This window comes from Aotus nancymaae, unplaced genomic scaffold (assembly GCF_030222135.1).
Source record: "Aotus nancymaae isolate 86718 unplaced genomic scaffold, 86718_ANA_hifiasm-v0.15.2.pri h1tg000062l, whole genome shotgun sequence".
NCBI lineage: Eukaryota > Metazoa > Chordata > Mammalia > Primates > Aotidae > Aotus > Aotus nancymaae.
In genome coordinates, this window is record NW_026988476.1 from 9,475,405 (window position 1) to 9,496,596 (window position 21,192).

At 41.1% G+C, this 21,192-nt stretch overlaps 1 protein-coding gene across 1 annotated transcript; it reads left to right on the top strand.

Moving 5' to 3' along the window:
- Positions 1-427: 427 nt before the first annotated feature.
- Positions 428-8,595, top strand: PNN (pinin, desmosome associated protein). Its single transcript, XM_012469308.3, has 9 exons — positions 428-573; positions 1,243-1,314; positions 1,688-1,756; positions 2,540-2,612; positions 2,721-2,815; positions 2,970-3,045; positions 4,685-4,840; positions 4,918-5,056; positions 6,098-8,595. The coding sequence occupies exons 1-9, from the start codon at positions 461-463 to the stop codon at positions 7,498-7,500; spliced, it is 2,196 nt and encodes a 731-aa protein (XP_012324731.2). The 5' UTR covers positions 428-460; the 3' UTR covers positions 7,501-8,595.
- The last annotated feature ends 12,597 nt before the right edge of the window (positions 8,596-21,192 follow it).

Consider the following 21,192-nt stretch of genomic DNA (forward strand, 5'->3'; position numbering starts at 1 on the left):
CTTCCCTAATTAAATCATTAACCAAGGTGAGGGGAAGGAGGAAAAGGAGGCTTGGCTGAGTCCTCCCATAGTGTGATTAGGTTAAAACGAAGTAAGGCACATTACATCATAGGTTAAAATGCCTGGAAAACTCCGCGCTCCCCTTGCCAGAACTGCAAGCTCGCGAGCCCAGATCTCCGAGAACTCAGGGATTGTCAAACCCGCCCCGGCTCTGCGCTAGCAGCGAGATTCAGGCATCGGCAGCTAACTGGGGAGGGAGATTACTGCCTAGCCGACTTTTCATTGGCCCAGAGTCACAAAGGCTGCCGGTTCTCCCCCTTCCGGTCGCTGAGTGGTTGAGGCCGGAAAACAACGCTCATCGTCATTGGCTGATCCGGACTGTCAGTCCTTTCTCGTCTCGGCGGCGCGGCACAGCCCGGAGCGGCCTGTAGAGCAGTCGCAAGTCTGCTGCAGGGAGAAGATGGCGGTCGCAGTGAGAACTTTGCAGGAACAGCTAGAAAAGGCCAAAGAGAGCCTTAAGAACGTGGATGAGAATATTCGCAAGCTCACCGGGCGGGATCCGAATGATGTGAGGTAAGAGCCTAACGGGAACTCGGACTCGAAGAGGCAGCCCTCCGGTCGGGGTGAATTGGGGGTGGGGAAGGCGGCCAGTCTTCAGAAGGTTGGAACCTCGAGGCCTGTTAGCTGGGCGGCATTACAACCCTGTACTTGCTGAGGTGGAGAGGCCCCAGGCTCCACAGTAGAGCCCTGGTCTCCGGTCCTTGAGGAAGGAGAGCGAGGCCTGGGTGCGTCGGCATGTTTTCTCTGCCTGTGAGAAGACCCGGACTGCTGATTCCCGCCCTCGGTCCTGCAGGCCCGGAACTGCAGCACAAAGCCCCTTTCCGCTCCGGCGTACACCCAGCCCAGGGCTGGCCCCGAGACCCTGCCAGGACGCGACCCGCCGTCTCACCCCTGCCTCATGCCCACGTGCAGCTTTTTCGGGGATGGCGGGATGGGGACCTGATCCAGGGTTGTTAATGTGCGGGGGCATTGTGGGGAATATAATTTCTGTGATACTGGTCCTAGAGAAACGAGGAAGTTAAATGAAAGGGTACTTGTCCTGTTTCAGACACTTGGATTTATTTGAAACTGTCTTTTTGGAACTTTTGTGATTTTCTCCTTAAGATCCACATCTCTGAAAGTATGTGGTGCAACCAGATATGTCTACGTAGGATCTTGTACTGATTTGTAAATTTTTTACAGGCCCATCCAAGCCAGATTGCTGGCCCTTTCTGGTCCTGGTGGAGGTAGAGGACGTGGTAGTTTATTACTGAGGTAAGATTTCTCTTGGACTTTACTCATGCTGAAACTACTGGTACTTTTTACTTTTTTTGCTTTGAACAAAACTTGTGATAAAGTCAATAACCCAGTGTTTGTCTTTGTTTTGTTTAATGCTTGTGACAGATTAGTTTTCTTTGTAAATAGTTACCCTGAAAAACTAGAAGTTGAAGAATATATTAAGTGTACCAGTTTTGTGTGAACTTAATTCTTATAGTTTAAAGTAACACTATAAAAGCATTTTGGAATGAGTGCCCATTGTTAGTTGGAAAGATTTTTAAAAGTTCAACCATACCATATTCTCTTGTCAAATGGAAATACCATTTATCTTGTATTTCAAGTGCTTTATGTTGAACATTTTTAATTTCAGGCGTGGATTCTCAGATAGTGGAGGAGGACCCCCAGCCAAACAGAGAGACCTTGAAGGGGCAGTCAGTAGGTAGGTTTTAAAAAAAGATTCCTGAAGGCCTCTTTCGTTTCTGAGGTAGCACACAGATATAAATATTTGTTAATAATAATGTTGTTTGAGCAGTTCCCCTCAAGTTCTCTTGGTATTTGCCTGAACTGAGACAACCAGTATCCCTCAAAACACAGTTCTGCACTCACGATAACCCAGATTTTATCAAAATAAAGGTCATGTGAAGAGTAAAATTGGAAAGATTGTCAATTAGTACCATTTTTTCTGACTTGTACTTGAAAAATTTAACCAACTTGAAATAGAAAAGACTGGAGAGCAAAGTTGTTTTGGACATTAGTTTACATATTTTATCCTTTCTCTGCTGAATGAAAGAATAAAATGGGATGGAGACTTAATAGAAATAAGCTTCTGGAAACTAGTCCTAGAAATAGAGGACATTTGCCCTTGGTGGGCAGTTACATAAATATTTCAGTGGTCATTTAAATTAATTTTTGGCCAGGCACCATGGCTCATGTCTATAAGCCCAGCACTTGGGGAGGCCAAAGCTGGCAGATTGCTTGAGCTGAGGAGTTCAAGACCGACCTGGTCACATGGTGAAATCTCATCCCTACAATAAGTACAGAAACGTTGGCCATGCATACTGGCTCCTGCCTGTATAGTCCCAGCTACTTGGGAGGCTGAGGCGAGAGGATCACCTGAGCCCAGGAGGTTGAGGCTACAGTGAGCCGTGATGGTGCTACTGCACTTCACCTTGGGTACTATAGTGAAATCCTGTCTCAAAAAAATTAATTTTTTCTATAATAGGCTGGGCGGGGAGCGTCGGACCAGAAGAGAATCACGCCAGGAAAGTGACCCAGAGGATGATGATGTTAAAAAGGTATTGAGATTGAAAGGACTTAAATGAATATGGTACTTTCACTTTACTGCATTTAAAAGCATACCACCCATATTCTAGTTAAATTACTGAGATTTTCTTTTTCTGCAGCCAGCATTGCAGTCTTCAGTTGTAGCTACCTCCAAAGAGCGCACACGTAGAGACCTTATCCAGGATCAAAATATGGATGAAAAGGGAAAGCAAAGGTATCCCTCTGGGGGAAAAAAACTACCGTGGAATAATATAGTTATAAGAAAAATTAAGGGATTGTTCAAGTGCCCTGTAGTATTTCTTAGAAAATGATGGGTTTAAATGAAATGGATCATGTTGACATTAAATTTTTTTAATTCTGTTCTTTAGGAACCGGCGAATATTTGGCTTGTTGATGGGTACCCTTCAGAAATTTAAACAAGAATCCACTGTCGCTACGGAAAGGGTATTTATCCAAGTTTTGTTTTATATCATATATTGAAGTTGTCAGAGTAGTAGATTAACATTTTTTGAAGAAAGCCTCAAAGCTCTTTTAAGACTTAATTGTGGCTCAGCATGATGACTCACACCTGTAATCCCAGCACTTTGGAGGCCGAGGTGGGTGGATCATGAGGTCAGGAGTTTGAGACCAGCTTGGTCAACATGGTGAGACCCTGTCTCTACTACTAAAAATACAAAAAATTAGCAGGGCATGGTGGCAGGTGCCTGCAATCCCAGCTACTCAGGAGGCTGAGGCAGGAGAATCGTTTGAACTCAGGAGGCGGAGGTTGCAGTGAGCCAAAATGGCACCATTGCACTCCAGCCTGGGCTACGAGGCGAAACTCCATCTCAAAAAAACAAAACAAAAATACTTAATCGTAAGCCTAAAATAAAGCCAAGTAAAAACTTGGTTTAACAGCCTTACTTAAACATTGTGTTGCAATGTAACAGTTGTTGATATCATAGCTAATAGTATTGAAATTTAGATATGTGAAAAAAAAGCCTCAGTCTCCATTTCCTGAAAGACAAATCACAGTCAGTATGAAGTGCTAAGTTCTAATTAGTTGGTATGCTGAATTGAAAACGTGAAGCGGTTGGGCGCGGTGGGTTATGCGTCTAATCCCAGCACTTTGGGAGGCCAAGGCCGGTGGATCACCTGAGGTCAGGAGTTGGGAGACCAGCCTGGCCAACATAGTGAAACCCTGTCTCTACTAAAAATACAAAATTAGCCATGTGTGGTGGCATGCACCTGTAATCCCAGCTATTTGGGAGGCTGAGGCAGGAGAATCACTTGAACCTGAGAGGTGTGTGTTGTAGTGAGTGGAGATTATGCCATTGCACTCCAGCCTGGGCAAGAGCAGCGAAACTCTGTCTCCAAAAAAAAAAAAAAAAAAGTCAAGCATATACAGATACTTTGTTTTTTTTTTTAAGACAGGGTCTTACTCTAAAACGGTTGGGGTGCTGCAGTGGCATAATCTTGGCTCATTGCAACCTGTGCTTCCTGGCTCAAGCAGTTCTCCAGTCTCAGCCTCCTGTGTAACTGGGACTATAGGCCCAATGCCTGGCAAAATTTTTTTTTTTTTTTTTTTGGGTAGAGACCCGGTTTCACCATGTTGCCTGGGCTGGGCTGAGCTCAAAGCAGTTTGCCCACCTTGACCTTCCAAAGTGCTGGGATGATGACAGGCATGAGCCAAGTTGTTCAGCCTGCAGATATCTTTACATAGTAAAAAAAAAAAAAATTTGAGATGGAGTTTGGCTCTTCTTGCACAGGCTGGAGTGCGGTGGTGTGATCTCAGCTCACTACAACCTCAGCCTTCTGGGTTCCAGTGATTCTTTCACTTCAGCCTTCCAAGTAGATGGAATTACAGGCATATACAACCACACCCTGCTAATTCTTTTGTATTTTTAATAGAGATGGGGTTTTACCATGTTGGTCAGACTGGTCTTAAACTCCTGACTTCAGATGATCCACCCGCCTTTGTAATGTTTATCATAATTAGAATGTGTAATAATAGTTTTTTATTATAATTGAACTGAAATCAAATATACCTTGTCTTGTATCTATTGTAACACGTAAGTATTAAAGCAAGATACTTAATTTTTAGCAAAAGCGGCGCCAGGAAATTGAACAAAAACTTGAAGTTCAGGCAGAAGAAGAGAGAAAGCAGGTTGAAAATGAAAGGAGAGAACTGTTTGAAGAGAGGCGTGCTAAACAGACAGAACTGCGGCTTTTGGAACAGAAAGTTGAGCTTGCGCAGCTGGTGAGTAATGATACGGAATTCTAAGATTGGTAATCCTTCAGGTTTACAAAAGTACTGACCTTTCACCTTTCCTTTAGCAAGAAGAATGGAATGAACATAATGCCAAAATAATTAAATATATAAGAACTAAGACAAAGCCCCATTTGTTTTATATTCCTGGAAGAATGTGTCCAGCTACCCAAAAACTAATAGAAGAGTCACAGAGAAAAATGAATGGTAAGTACATGAAGAGGTCCGTTGAATTTTTCTTAGTGGGTAAGGTAATACATCCATATACACACATTTGTTTGTTTGTTTGTTTGGTTTTTTTTTTTTTTGAGATGGAGTTTCGCTCTTGTTACCCAGGCTGGAGTGCAATGGTGCAATCTCGGCTCACCGCAACCTCCGCCTCCTGGGTTCAGGCAATTCTCCTGCCTCAGCCTCCTGAGTAGCTGGGATTACAGGCACGCGCCACTATGCCCAGCTAATTTTTTGTATTTTTAGTAGAGACGGGGTTTCACCATGTTGACCAGGATGGTCTCGATCTCTTGACCTCGTGATCCACCCGCCTCGGCCTCCCAAAGTGCTGGGATTACAGGCTTGAGCCACCACGCCCGGCTGTTTGTTCTTTAAAATAATTGTGATTCAGTGATTGATTTGCTGTGTTTGTTTTTTTTTAAATAAAATATAAGATATTCTGAGATGCTGATGAGTTGGTAATATAGGAATATTTGTTTTCATGATGGAATTTAATCTGCAAGTTATCTTGTAGGCAGTGCTTATGCATCTGTATTCCTTAAGCATTTGTGTAAGATTACTTTTTTTGGTATGCTACACTTAGTGTCCTGATAAAATGCTAATAAAACAAGACAAACATGAATATCGACAGTTTCTAGCTGGAACACAGATGGAAGGATAGACACTGCTGAGAAGATGATTTGTCTCTTTGGGATCAAAAAAATTGATATATGTGATTTTATGTCAAAACTGGTTCTGTTGTACAGAAGTTTTATTTTTCGTCAAACATAAAGATTGATCTTCATCAGTTAGAAAATATCTAGTTTTGTCCACCACTAATTTCTAGTATGTAGATTTCCCATGAATCTTTGCTTGTATAATTTTCTGTCGGTTTGTGATTATAATTGCCGTAATCTTTTGTCATCATCACTTTACAAAAACAAAGATGAAGCTTAATAACAATTTGTGACCAGTTGTAAAACTGTGGCTTTGAATTTTCTTAATCAGTAAATTTTACACATGTAAATTTTTATTTTTTAGCTTTGTTTGAAGGTAGACGCATTGAATTTGCAGAACAAATAAATAAAATGGAGGCTAGGCCTAGAAGACAATCAATGAAGGAAAAAGAGCATCAGGTGGTGCGTAATGAAGAACAGAAGGCGGAACAAGAAGAGGGTAAGGTGGCTCAGCGAGAGGAAGAGTTGGAGGAGACAGGTAATCAGCACAATGATGTAGAAATAGAGGAAGCAGGAGAGGAAGAGGAAAAGGAAATAGCGATTGTTCATAGTGATGCAGAGAAAGAACAGGAGGAGGAAGAACAAAAACAGGAAATGGAGGTTAAGATGGAGGAGGAAACTGAGGTAAGGGAAAGTGAGAAGCAGCAGGATAGTCAGCCTGAAGAAGTTATGGATGTACTAGAGATGGTTGAGAATGTCAAACATGTAATTCCTGACCAGGAGGAAATGGAAACTAATCAAGTTGAAAGTGTAGAACCTTCAGAAAATGAAGCTAGCAAAGAATTGGAACCAGAGATGGAATTTGAAATTGAGCCAGATAAAGAATGTAAATCCCTTTCTCCTGGGAAAGAGAATGTCAGTGCTTTAGACACAGAAAAGCAGTCTGAGGAAAAAGAAGAAAAAGAATCTGAGCCCCAACCTGAGCTAGTGGCTCAGCCCCAGCCTCATCCTCAGCCCCAGCCCCAATCTCAGCCTCAGCCCCAGCCCCAGCCCCAGCCTCAGCCTCAGCTTCAATCTCATTCCCAACCAGTACTCCAGTCCCAGCCTCCCTCTCAGCCTGAGAATTTGTCATTAACTGTTTTACAGCCAACACCCCAAGTTACTCAGGAGCAAGGGCATTTACTGCCTGAGAGGAAGGAGTTTCCTGTAGAGTCTGTGAAACTCACTGAGGTACCAGTAGAGCCAGTCTTGACAGTACATCCAGAGAGCAAGAGCAAAACCAAAACTAGGAGCAGAAGTAGAGGTCGAGCTAGAAATAAAACAAGCAAGAGTAGAAGTCGAAGTAGTAGCAGTAGTAGCTCTAGTAGCAGTTCAACCAGTAGCAGCAGTGGAAGTAGTTCCAGCAGTGGAAGTAGTAGCAGTCGAAGTAGTTCCAGTAGCAGCTCCAGCACAAGTGGCAGCAGCAGCAGAGATAGTAGCAGCAGCACTAGTAGTAGTAGTGAAAGTAGAAGTCGGAGTAGGGGCCGGGGACATAATAGAGATAGAAAGCACAGAAGGAGCGTGGATCGGAAGAGAAGGGATACTTCAGGACTAGAAAGAAGTCACAAATCTTCAAAAGGCAGTAGTAGTAGAGATACAAAAGGATCAAAGGATAAGAATTCCCGGTCCGACAGAAAGAGGTCTATATCAGAGAGTAGTCGATCAGGCAAAAGATCTTCAAGAAGTGAAAGAGACCGAAAATCAGACAGGAAAGACAAAAGGCGTTAATGGAAGAAGCCAGGCTTTCTTAGCCATTCTTTGCAGCAGAAGATTTCTTGATGTAAAAGGATTACCTTTCCTTGTAAGGAGGATGCTGCCTTAAGAATTGCATGTTGTAAAAAATCTTTTTGGAAAATAGACTGTTTGTTTACCAGACATTCTTGTACTTTTTGCATAATTTTGTAAGAGTTATTTATCAAAATTATGTGAGGTCCCAAAATATGTAAAAATGATAATAATAAAAAAAGATTAACATCCCTTGTCATCTTTTTTAAATATCCTATACTCTTCAGTAAGAATCTGTATATTTTAATAGGCAAATCTTTAAATCTGTTCCCTTCTAATTCTGTATCATACATTGATTTTGTAGAAATAAATGTGTGTTTATTTCATTATTTTTGGGATGTCCTTGTTGACACTTGTACAATAAATATCCTCTTTATCGTTTTCAGCTTTTAACACTAGATACTGCACGTGATTAGAATGTTTGTGAAGGTTTCCTCATTTTTATTTGCCTTAGACAATTTTGAGTTGTCAGAGTCAAATCTTTGCAGCTTTGAGGGGGAACAGTTCCCTTTAAAATCATTTGCTATTTTCAAATCTCCCTTACTGTTTTAATCTAAGCATTTTCCCCCCATTTCTCATATTTTAACCATATATTTGGTAGATACCTTTAAACAGTATGATCTGGTTGGCATTTTCTTCCTGATGATGAAAGCATCATTCTTTTGTCTTCATGGTTACTTGTGTAATTTATAGCATATACGTCTGTTAAAGAAAATCGCTTCTTTTTAGGGGAGGGAGTTAGAAAAGTATCTTTCAGACTTGGTTTTTGAGTTTGTGTCTTGTCTTAACTTTTGTGTTGGCTCTAACTGAAACATGCCAATATGTGTTTTCAAGAATTTTGTTTAAGGAAGTATTGTATGGAAGTCTACAAAATGAAGGAAGTTCATCTAGGCTTTAATATGTAAGCAAGATAACACACAAGTGTACGAAGTGATTATTAACTTTGTTGTTTTACAAATTTGTATGAACTTGGAGTATCTGTTGCCCATTACTATACATGTGCAAATAAATGTGGCTTAGACTTGTGTGACTGCTTAAGACTAGTACTTGTATTAACTTTCTGATGCTTTATACAAGAGAGCACTTAAATTACAAATGACCTTTTTTGAGTTTAACATTGTAGCTTTAGCCTTGACTCTGAATATTCATTATGCCTTCCCTTGACAAGCAAATGGTTACAGTGAAAATGTGAAGAAGTATTTCCAATTAGTTTTTGTGTGTATATAACTCACTTGTGTAAGTGGATGTGTTAAAAGATCTCTTTAAAAAAATCTTTTTATTTTAGTAATTATTAAAACAGTAAATGCATAGAACTTTGCAGAGCAATCTGTATCTGTCAGCCAGTTCCACCACTAGTATCTTCATCTATGGCTTACTCAGCAAAATGTTTTATTTCCTGTGTTCCCTGGCAGGAAAGCGGATGGTAAATAGTGAATTAAAGGGATGATCATATAATTTAACCTGGTTAAAAAACACCTTATTTGATGACTTTGTATACACTGAAATCCTTTGTACAAATTCGGTTTTGCCCACTCATCTGTACCTGGAAAATTTGAACAATTTTCATGTTGCTTATAGAAAAGACTAGTTTTGGCTTGAAGCTCTACTATTGGAGGGGTGGTAATGGGGGTATGTTGGATGCTTGAGGGGACAGGAGTAATTTTCAATAATTTCAGTTAAGCACTACTGGTCGTAATATATGAAAGGAATTTTTCTTATTTTTGTATGGAATGCTTGATGAATTTGCATGTCTTCTTTGTCCAGTGGTCATTTAAATCTGTTTCTGTCTTTTTTTTGGAGACAGGGTCTTACTCTTTCACCTAGGCTGGAGTGCAGTGCACAATCCATCTGACTGTAGCCTCAGCCTCCTGGGCTCAAGGGATCCTCTCACCTCAGCCTACCAAGTAGTTAGGACTACAGGTGTGTACCACCATGCCCAGTTAATTTTTTTTATTTTTTATAGAGACAGGATCTCACTACATTGCCCAGGCTGCTCTCGAACTCCTGGACTCAAGCGATATTCCTGCCTTGGCCTCTCAAAGTCCTAGGATTACAGGCATGAGCCACCACTCTTAGCCTATGTTGTTCCAATTTTAGTATGTGCTGCTGAATCAAGCACAGGAATTTTAATAACATCGTACTGACATTTTAAAGTGGTATGCATTTTTAGATTGGAAGCTTTAATTTTTAAGATTAAGATTTTAGATTTTTTATGTTTCGGAGCTGTGCTTTATCCTTGAACTAAAATTTTATGGAACTTAATGTTGAGAGAACCATGAATTGTACACTTGAAAAGACACAAGGAGTAAGTTAGAATATCAAAGTAATGACACTTTCCTAGGGGGAAAAGACATACAGTAGTCCTCCTACTAGAGATTACAAACTAGTGTTTATGGTTGAGTGCAGTGGCCTGTAATTCCCAACACTTTGGGAAGCTGAGATGGGAATATTGCTTGAGCTCAGGTCAACATGGCAAAAACCCATCTAAAAAATAGAAAAACTAGCTGAGTGTGGTGGCATGAGCCTGAGTCCCATCTACTCTGGAGGCTGAGTCAGGAGGATTGGTTGAACCCAGGAGGTTGAGGCTGCAGTAGCTATGATCACACTATTGCACTCCAGCCTGGGTGACAGTGAGACCCTGTCTAAGAAATAACAAGAGATCCCAAATACTGTTTATGGAAAACTTAGGAGCTGAAAGGGGATAGAGATGGTCACTAAGGACTGAAACCAGTTTAGAGCTGTATTAGCAAAGATAGGCTGGGTGCTATGGCTCACACCTGTAATCCCAGCAAATTGGGAGGCTGAGGCTAGAGGATGGCTTGAAGCCAGGACAAGACCGGCCTGGGCATCAGCAAGACCCTATCTCTACCAGAAAAATTTAGCCAGGTGTTTGCCAGTAATTCTAACTACTTGGGAGGCTAAGGTGGGAGGATTGCTCGAGCCCAGGAGTTTGAGGTTATAAAGAGCTTTGATAGCTCCACTGTACTCCATACTGGGTGACAGACTGTCTCAAAAAAAAAAATTGATACCAAGGTTTGGCTAACCACCAAAAGGTAGTTTGAACTTAAATTTCAATGAGCTATATTTCCAGTCTAGGGTCCTTCTACACACTATCTGTAGAATGATAACGATTTACATGATTACTCGGGTAATTTCGGCAAAGCAAAATCCACCACAGCCATGTATTGATATAAATTTTAAAAGGGAGTAGTGATTACATGGGCCAATGCTATTAAAATCGGTCATTAAAGTGTTGTGGGTTTAAAGTACATAAACAATTTCTTTTATGGCTAATACCGTGTAAGAGTTTTATGACTAGTCAAACTTTAAAATATCTTCTGAAATCTAACTGAACAAATCCGACCCATTTTCCCTATGTGAGGTTAAAATGAATGCCATTGAATCACAAAGCCCAGAAAATGTAGCCGTGTATTTGGTTTGATACCACTACTCATCAGTGTAGAGGAGACTACAACTTGGTAAAAATAAAAGAGAGGTATCATCTGGGAATGTTTTTCTTAAATGCCTTTCTTAGTCTCACCTAGCATAGATTTTTTTTTTTTTTTTTTTTAAATAGAGATGGGTTCTCATCACCCTATTGCCCAGGCTGGTCTTGAACTCCTGAGCTCAGGTAATCCTCCCACCTTGGCCACCAAAAGTGCTAGGATTACAGGTGTGAGCCACCATGTTCAGCCAATCCTTTCAAAAATGGGATTTATATAATTAGGAAATATGATACTCAAATGTTTTCCAACTCTGCTTTCCATGGCCAGTTGACTACCCTATTAAATTGTAACAGCTGCCACTCTTTGCTATGACTGTCCCAAAATCTTTGGTGTGTTTTTTTTTTTTTTTATATAACAATTAGCAGTGTATTTTGTAGTACTTTTGCTTATTGTTTGCTTCCTGATAGAATGCAAGCTCCATGAAAATGGGAATTTTTAATTTATTTCCCCCCATTGTTCTATTACACATACCTAAAATAGTACCTGTGCAAAACAGGTTTTCAGTATTACCAATGAATTATGACAGGTCTCTAACGTGGCTTAAGTGACTTGGTCTTTGTCTTTCCCACTTTCTTGCCTCTCTTGCAGCACATCCAAGTATGTTTGTTTGAAACAATGAGCCAAGTCAGATCCTGAAGTTTGTCCTCATTTTCTTCCAAATTATATAGAGACGACAGTTTCTGTGACCTTTTTTTATAAATATTTTGTGTACTGTGCAGCTAAAGGGTGACCAGAGTGCTGCTTGTACATATTAGATCTGAAAAGGAGTATGGAGACATCAAAATTATTTGAGGCTCTTTGTCAAATTACTCAGCCTTTTTGGAGATTTCAGATACAGCCCACCCCCTTTAAGGATCTTTGTTGACTTAGTGAACTAGTGTTGCCTCTTTTAAGTCTCTGTTTTGATGGATGGGGAACAAAGTTATCTAGGAATCAAGATTATATAATGAAGTTTAAAAAGGGCTTTGTTTCTTTTCGTATTCCTTAAATTATGTAAATTTAGTTGCCTTACCCTCAGACTTCTTTTTAATCCAGGTACCCACTCAAACCACACTCCTTTCCTCCAATTTTCCGTATTAGACCTGCCATTTTTGATGTTCTGGACTCTACATCAAACAATCCTGACCTTTCCAAAAATTTGCTTTTTGACAGCCAGCACATTCACTATAAGGAATGATCTTTTATTGTGGAATTCAGTATCCCCTGGTGCCCCAGAGTGAAATAGGGGTGAATGGGGAATGGGCCACAAATTAAATGCACCCTTCAAATTTAAGTATTCTGTTAATGCCTGTTGGGCCTTTGTTCTCACAGTCCTGTGTGTTTCTGTTATAGGTACGCATCTGCAGAGCAGTTTGTTCAAGGCTGCTGCTGACCTTTGTGTTAGAAATACAAAATGCATATAGCTCAAGACAGTTGCAGGTGGGCAGGAAAAAAAAAAAAGGAAATACAAAATGTGGCCAGGTGCAGTGGCTCACGCCTGTAATCCCAGCACTCTGAGAGGCCGAGGCGGGCAGATTGCTTGAGTTTAGGAGTTCGAGACCAGCCTGGCCAACATGGCAAAACCCCGTCTACTAAAAATGCAAAAATTAGCTGGGCATGGTGGCAGATGCCTGTAGTCCCAGCTACTTGGGAGGCTGAGGCGGAAGAATTGCTTGAACTTGGGAGGTGGAGGTTGCGGTGAGCCAAGATTGTGCCACTACCCTCCAGCCTGGGCAATAGAGTGAGACTCTTGTCTCAAAAAAATATATATATATGTACATAATGTTCTCATGCAAATGATGTGATAATTGGATCACCAGGGAAGGCTCTGCAGGTAAAGTGACCTGGAAGAATAAAGAAAGGCTATTTAATATCTCTGAAGCATATGTTGTATTCCAGGCACTGTTCTAGTTACTGAGTTACAACAGTGAACAAAACAAAAATTTCTGCCTTCATAGAGCCTGCATTTGCGGGAGGGACAGAAAAGGGCCAAATGAGAGTGATATATGTCACAGAAAGTAGGGAAGGAAGGTTGGGAGTACTGAAGTGGGATGGCTTTGCAGTTTTAGGTAGAATGGTCACAATGCCTCGCTGAGGTGAAATTTAGAGATCAGGTAAAGATGCAGGCCATTTGGATATCTGAGGGAAGAGAATTCCAAGCAAAGGAAAAACGAGACTGGTCCTTTCTAAACAGCAAAGAACCCTTGTGGCTGGAGCACTGTATGCAAGGGAGGAAGATGGTAAAGTAGTTCAGAGAGGTTATAGTCAATTAAAATGGCTGAGGATTTGCTACAGCTGGAGAAATACAACAAGCCTATGGTCTTGAACTCAAGTTGGATAAATATCCACAACCAAAGTGAGTAACTAATGCCCAAATCTCAGTCATTGAGGTTTATTGAGCTAGCTTGAGGGCATGCCCAGGGGAAAAAAAACAGCCACAGATATATCTGTGAAACAAGTTTTTTTTCCAAAGAGGTTGTCAGGAGGTTTAGTATTTATACATTTTCTTTTTCTTTTTTTGGAGACGGAGTTTCACTCTGTTACCAGGCTGGAGTGCAGTGGTGTGATCTTGGCTCACTGCAATCTCCGACTACCTGGTTCAAGCGATTCTCCTGCCTCAGCCTCCTGAGTAGCTGGGATTACAGGTATGCGCCACCACACCCACCTGTTTTTTGTATTTTTAGTAGAGACAAGGTTGCACCATGTTGGCCAGGATGGTCTGGATTTCCTGACCTTGTGATCCTCCCGCCTTGGCCTCCCAAAGTGCTGGGATTACAGTCGTGAGCCACCGGCACCCGGCCATACATTTTTTCCTTAAAAGCCTGGAGGGTGGGAGGGTGGCAGTGAGATGAATGATTACAGACTTATGAGACTTTAGTTAGTGCCCAGTAAATCTATATTTTACATAAGGTAAGGTGAAGAAAAGAAAATAGAGGCAGAGGGGTGAAGGACTGATTAATATCTTTATTCTCTACCTGGGGAGATAAGCTAGTAATTGACATGATCAATGGGGAGTCTTGAAAGGGCTGGTTTCTGGTTTAGCCCTTGGGGAGGAAAGCCTAGTGGCAGTTGGTGAGGGAGTAGGTATAATGAGGCATGTTGGACCTCTAATCCCTTCATGGCTGCGAGCTGAGTTTCCAAGGTTTCTCTGGGGTCTCCTTGGCTAAGATGGGGTCCATTCAGTTGGGGACTTATAATTTTATTTTTATTTCTCAATGTAAAACCACAATTGGACAGGTGCAGTGACTCTCATCCCTGTAATCCTAGCATTTTGGGAGGCCAAGGTGGGTAGATCCGCTTGAGCCCCAGGGGTTTGAGACCAGCCTGGGCAACATGGTGAAACCTGTCTCTACAAAAAATACAAAAATTAGCCAGGCATAGTGGCGGGCACCTGTAGTCCTAGCTACTCTGGAGGCGGAGGTAGGAGGATCACCTGAGCCTGGGAGGCTGAGGCTGTGGTGAGCTGTGATTCTGCCACTGCACTGGCTGACAGAATGAGATTGTGTTTCAAAAAATAAATAAGTATTTTTTAAAAAAACCACACTTAGGCACATCATAATAAAACTTTTGGAAACCAAATAAAATCCCAAATGTATGGAAATTTCTAATTATCTTTTTATTATCTATTTCTAGCATAATTCCACTTTCATTAAAGAGCATTCTCTGTATAATTTCAATCACTTAAAATTTGTTGAGAGTTGCTATTGATTAAGTTTGGAAACTTCAGGCATGTGGCCCTGAAAAAAAAGTTGATTCTGTAGCTATTATATGTAGTTTAGTTTGTGCCAATCAAGTCAATTTTATTACTTCTATTATTCAGATCTTTTATATCCCTACCAAGTCTTTATGGGCTTGTCCTATCAGTTACTAAGGGAAGTATGTTAAAATCTTCCACTGTGATTTGTGGATTATCTTTCTCCTATTTTTTATTTTACTATTTTGAGGCAATTATAAATTACTATTTTGAAGCAATTTAAAATTGCTTCATCTTCCTTGTGAATCCTTTTGGAATTTTCAGATGTCTATTTCAAACAAGGCTGTTGTTTTGCTTGCCATTAGTATGGCTACTTAACCTTTCTTTGGGATAATGTTGGTATGGTTTCTCTTCCTCTCCTTTTACTTTCAAGCTTTCTGTAATCCTTCTATTAATAGTGTGTCTTATAAGCAGGTTTAAAAAAAATTAGGACAGCCTTTGTCTTGACATAGTCTGCTTAAATTTAATTATTGACACATTTAGGTTTAAATCTACCATTTTACTAATTGTCTTTTTTTTTTTTTTTGAGATGGAGTTTCGCTCTTGTTACCCAGGCTGGAGTGCAATGGCGCGATCTCGGCTCACCGCAACCTCCGCCTCCTGGGTTCAGGCAATTCTCCTGCCTCAGCCTCCTGAGTAGCTGGGACTACAGGCACGCGCCACCGTGCCCAGCTAATTTTTTGTATTTTTAGTAGAGACGGGGTTTCACCATGTTGACCAGGATGGTCTCGATCTCTTGACCTCGTGATCCATCCGCCTCGGCCTCCCAAAGTGCTGGGATTACAGGCGTGAGCCACCGCGCCCGGCCTAATTGTCTTTGTTTTTTTTTTTTTTTTTTGACCCAGGAGTCTCATTGTCCACCCAGGTTGGAGCGCAGTGGTGTGATCTCAGCGCACTGCAATCTCTACCTCTCAGGCTCAAGTGATTTTCCCGCCTCAGCCTACTGAGTAGCCAGGACCACAGGCCTGCACCATCACGCCCACCTAATTATTTGTATTTTTGGTAGAGACAGGGTTTCGCCATGTTGGCCAGGCTGGTCTCGAACTCCTGAGCTCAAGAAGTCTAGTTAAATACATCCACCTACTTCGTCCTCCCAAAGTGATGGGATTAGGGGCGTGATCTACCAAGCCTCAGATAATTGCCCCCCCCCTTTTTTTTCTTTTCCTATTTTGTGTTTTTCTTCCTTTGAAATGGATAATTTATTATTTATTTATTTATTTATTTTGAGATGGAGTCTCGCTTTGTCTCAGGCTGGCGTGCAGTGGTGCAATCTCAGCTCACTGCAACCTCCGCCTCCTGGGTTCAAGCGATTCTCCTGCTTCAGCCTCCTGAGTAGCTGGGACTACAGGTGTGTGCCACCACACCTGGCTAATTTTTGTATTTTTAGTAGAGATGGGGTTTCCCCGTGTTGACCAGGATGGTCTTGATCTCTTGACCTTGTGATCCACCCATCTCGACCTCCCAAAGTGCTGGGATTACAGGCATGAGCCAACGCGACCGGCCACGAGTAATTATTAATCTGTTATTCCCCCTCTATTAACTTGATACTTGTGCATTCTTTTACTGTTGCTTCAGTGATTCTCAGTTTTCTTAGAATTTACAACACACATCCATGCATGATGCAAAACCCTTAGAACATTTTACTCCATTTATGCTACTTTTTCTATGTAGATTCTCTACTCATATGTTAAGCCTCACAATACATTATTATTGATCTATACAACATTCAGTATTCATTTATTGAATACTGCTTTTTAACATTGCTTTTCATACCTTCTTACATCTCTGAATCTTGCTCTGTTGTCCAGGCTGGAATGCAGTGGTGCAATCTTGGCTCGCTGCAGCCTTGACCTCCTGGGCTTGAGGCTCCCAAAGTGTTTGGATTACACGCATGAGCCACCACACTCGGCTACTTATGATTTCTTTATTGTGAGAACATTCAAAATCCTTTCTTCTAGCTATTCGAAATATACAGTGCAGCCTGGGCAACTTGGAACAACCCCAACTCTATAAAACACACACACACACACACAAATTAGCTGAGCATGGTGGCATGCACCTGTTGTCCCAGCTATTAATGGAGGCTGAGGTGGAAGGATCGCTTGAGCCCAGGAAGTGAAGTTTGCAGTGAGCCAAGATTGTGCCATTGCACTCCAGCTTGGGCGACAGGGCGATACAAACATTGCTTTTTGTTTTGCTATCTCAAAACAAAAAGCAAAAAGCAATGTGGTGCTCTTAGCTATAGTCATCCTACTGTGCAATAGAGAGCATCAGAACTTAGTCCTCTTATTTAACTGTAACATTGTATCCATTGACCAAAACTCCTTCCATTTACCCCTTCCTCCTATTCTTCCCAGTCTCTGGTAACCACTATTCTAGTCTCAACTTCTATGAGATCAGTTTTGTTTAGATTCAACATATGAGTGAATGAGGTCATGTGGTGTCTGTCTTTCTGTTCCTGGCTTATTTCATTTAAGATAATGTTCTCCAGGCTCATCAATGTTGTTGCAATTGACAGGATTGTATTCTTTTTTTATGCCTGAATAGTATTCCATTGTTTATACATGCCACATTTTCTTAGCCCTAAGAACATCTATTAGAATTTCTACAAGAATTTCTTATAGAATGTGGATCTTCTTGGCGATATTATCTCATTTTTCTGTTTGTCATAAAAGTACTTCACGTACCTTTGTGAAGGATATGTTTGTTCTGTGTGGAGTTCTATTGGTGGGTATTTTCTTTCTGTGCTTTGAATTATTGTTTTAATGATCTGTTTTCTGCATTCCATTGTTTCTGTTGAGAAGCCATGTGACAGTCTCCTCTGAAAGTAATTTAAACTTTTTCCCTGAAGGGAGATGGAGGCAGGGAGCAGATGAAATACTGCAGGCCAGAAGATTTCATTAATTAATTCAAACAGACCTTCTATAACTAACAATACTTTAGAGATGGACTTCTAAGTTGTTTACAATTTTTCAATATTATAAGTAATTCTGGTGCATATATCTCTTCCCATGTGTAATATTATATCCTTAGAGTAAATTCATATATGTAAAATTGATGGGTCAGTGAGACATTTCAAGCATACTAGATACAAATTTATAAATTTACCTGCTACTGACTATAGAGGAGGTTGCTTTTTTCCCTCCATATCCTTACCAACATGGATTCTGTCAACTTTATTTATTTGAGGTTGAAAAGAGCAAGCTTTTAAAGAAATTTTATACTTTTTTTTTTTTTTTTTTTTTTTGAGACAGAATTGTGCTCTTGTTGCCCAGGCTAGAGAGCAGTGGCACAATCTCAGCTCACTGCAATCTCCACCTCCCAGGTTCAAGTGATTCTTCTGCCTTAGCCTCCTAAGAAGCTGAGATTATGGGTGCCCACCAGCACACCCATCTAAGTTTTGTACTTTTAGTAGAGACGGGGTTTCACTATGTTGGCCAGGCTGGTCTTGAACTCCTGACCTCAGGTGATCCGCCCCCCAAGCTTCCCAATGTGCTGGGATTACAAGGGTGAGCCACCATGCCTCGTCTTCTACATTTCTTTAATAAAGAGTCAAACATGTTTTCTAGCACATTTGTAGGATTTTTTTTTTTTACATTTAATTGTTAATATATCTGAAATGTATTTAGTTGTTAAATAAAGGAAAGAATGGCCGGGTGAGGTGGCACATGCCTATAACCCCAGCACCTTGGGAGGCCCAGGTGAGCAGATAATAATTTTCATTGTGATTATGTTGCCTCGATAAATTAATTTAGAAGTAATCAACATCTTTTGAATATTGACTCTAAATAGAAATAAGTATAATTCTGCATTTATTCTAGCATCTATATTCTGGAGTAAAATTTTATAGTTTTCTTCATTAGGTCTTGTATATTTTTATTAAATTTAGCCCTAGAGTGTTTTTGCTAAAACAAAATTATTTGATATTGTGAAAAGAATTTTTTTCTTTTTATTTGATTTCCACCTATTTGTAGTTTATGTATAGGAAATTTAAAATTTTTTTTCCAGTTTTCAGGAAGCTCCTTTGTCTACCTTTTGTCTACAGTGGAAACTTCTGTGACTGTTTTCTGAGCCATGCTTGACTGGATCACAGTTCAAGAAGAAGTGAGGCACTTCTCCAGGAAGACAAGAAAATTTCTTTTTGTGGTTGGACTTACAAAATGTTGGAATAGTAAGTCTGTCTTTGTCCACTCTGGCAGCTATAACAAAATATCATAAACTAGGTAGCTTATGAACAGCAGAAACTGGCCAGGTGCCGTGGCTCATGCCTGTAATCCCAGCACTTTGGGAGGCTGAGGTGGGTGGACACAAGATCAAGAGATTAAGACCATCCTGGCCAATATGGTGAAACCCCATCTTTACTAAAATACAAAAAAAAATTAGCTAGGAGTGGTGGTGGGCACCTATAGTTGCAGCTATTTGGAAGGCTGAGGCAGGAGAATCGCTTGAACCTGGGAGGCAGAGGTTGCAGTGAGCTGAGATCGCACCACTGCACTCCAGCCTGGTGACAGTTGAGACTCTGTCTCAATAAATAAATAAATGAACAAACAAACAACAGAAACTTCTCACAGTTCTGGAGCCTGGGAAGTCCAAGAACAAGATAAGATTAGATGTCTGGCCGGGCGCGGTGGCTCACCGCCTGTAATCCCAGCACTTTGGGAGGCCGAGGCGGGTGGATCACGAGGTCAAGAGATTGAGACCATCCTGGTCAACATGGTGAAACCCTGTCTCTACTAAAAATACAAAAAATTAGCTGGGCACGGTGGCGCGTGCCTGTAATCCCAGCTACTCGGGAGGCTGAGGCAGGAGAATTGCCTGAACCCAGGAGGCGGAGGTTGCGGTGAGCCGAGATCGCACCATTGCACTCCAGCCTGGGTAACAAAAGCGAAACTCCGTCTCAAAAAAAAAAAGAAAAAAAGGATTAGATGTCTGGTAAGGGCCCACTTTCTTACAGATGGTATGTTGTTGCTGTGACCTCACATAATATAAGGGATGAAGAGTCTCTCTTGGCCCTCTTTTGTAAGGTAACAGATCCACTCAAAAACCTCACTTTCTAATATCATCAACCCTGGGGGCTAGGATTTCAACATATGAATTTGGTAAGGGGTGGGACACAGATATTCAGATCATAGCAAAGTCTTAATTCATTAATATGTAATTTTTCACCTGGTGTGGCTAACACCTATAATTCCAACACTTCCAGAGGCTGAGGCAGGTAGATCACTTGACCCCACAAGTTTGAGATCAGCCTGGGTAAAATGGCAGAATCCCATTTCTACAAAAAAAAAAAAAAAAAAAATTAACCAGGCATGATGGTGCGCATGTAGTCCTTCCCGAGGCAGGAAGGTCACCTGAGCTCAGTAGGCGGTGGTTGCAGTGAGTCATGATTGTGCCACTGCACTCCAGTCTGGGAGACAGAACAACACTGTCTTAAAAAAAAAAAAAAAGTGTAGTACACCATTAATTACAAAATAAATATATATATTAAAATATGTAATTTTCCCCCTGAAACTGTTGCGAAAAGTTTTGTTGACTTAAATCAGGCAGTCTTCACAATTCAGTCCAATTCCATAACCTTAAAAAACACATTTATTGATTTTTAAAAATTTTATGAGACAGGATATCTCTCAATCTCCCAGGCTAGGGTGCAGTGGCAGGATCATGGCTCACTACAGCCTCAACATCCTGGCTCCAGCAATCCTCCCACCTCAGCCTTCCAAGTAGCTGGGACCTACAGCTGTGTCTTACCACACCCAGATTTTTTTTTTTTTTTTTTTTTTTTTGAGAGGGGTTCTCACCATGTTGCTCAGGCTAGTCTCAAACTCCTGAGCCCTGAGCTCAAGTTATCCTCCTGTGTTGGCCTTCCAAAGTGCTGGGACTACAGACATGAACCACCATGCCTGGCCAAAAAACAGTTTTATTGTTAAAAGTTTTAAACATATGAAGGTAGAAAGAATGTTAAATGAACCTCTCTGACACACACACACACCCTTAGTCTCTGCCACTTGAATCGTTTACAAAACTTTTTGATGGCCTGGTTTTCCTTGCCCACTGAGGGAACTAGCCTCTTTTCACAATGTCTATTTGGTCATGAAGACAGTCACATATTACTATGCCATGTTGTAGGAATACATTGGTCCCACTCCTCTTTTCTTTTTTGTTCATTTCTTTCTCTACTGAGTTGCAGCAAACCTGAGGCATTAGATATTGTGCTACTCTTTGGTTTACCAATCTTTAGATGACCCCGTGAACAGATCCTGACTTGGTAGATGGGTTAATTTGAACACCTCTCAGCTAAATAGCAAGAGGGAGGGGACAAGCTGAATGCCAAACATCCCCATTCCCCATCCCTGCACATCTGAAGAGAAGGGGGAAGAGACAGTTGACACTACTATA

Coding starts and splice junctions, on each gene's coding strand:
- PNN (XM_012469308.3), top strand. CDS start 461: ATGGCGGTCGCAGTGAGAACTTTGCAGGAACAGCTAGAAAAGGCCAAA. Junction 1,315..1,687: donor CGTGGTAGTTTATTACTGAG/GTAAGATTTCTC, acceptor TTTTAATTTCAG/GCGTGGATTCTCAGATAGTG. Junction 4,841..4,917: donor AAGTTGAGCTTGCGCAGCTG/GTGAGTAATGAT, acceptor CCTTTCCTTTAG/CAAGAAGAATGGAATGAACA.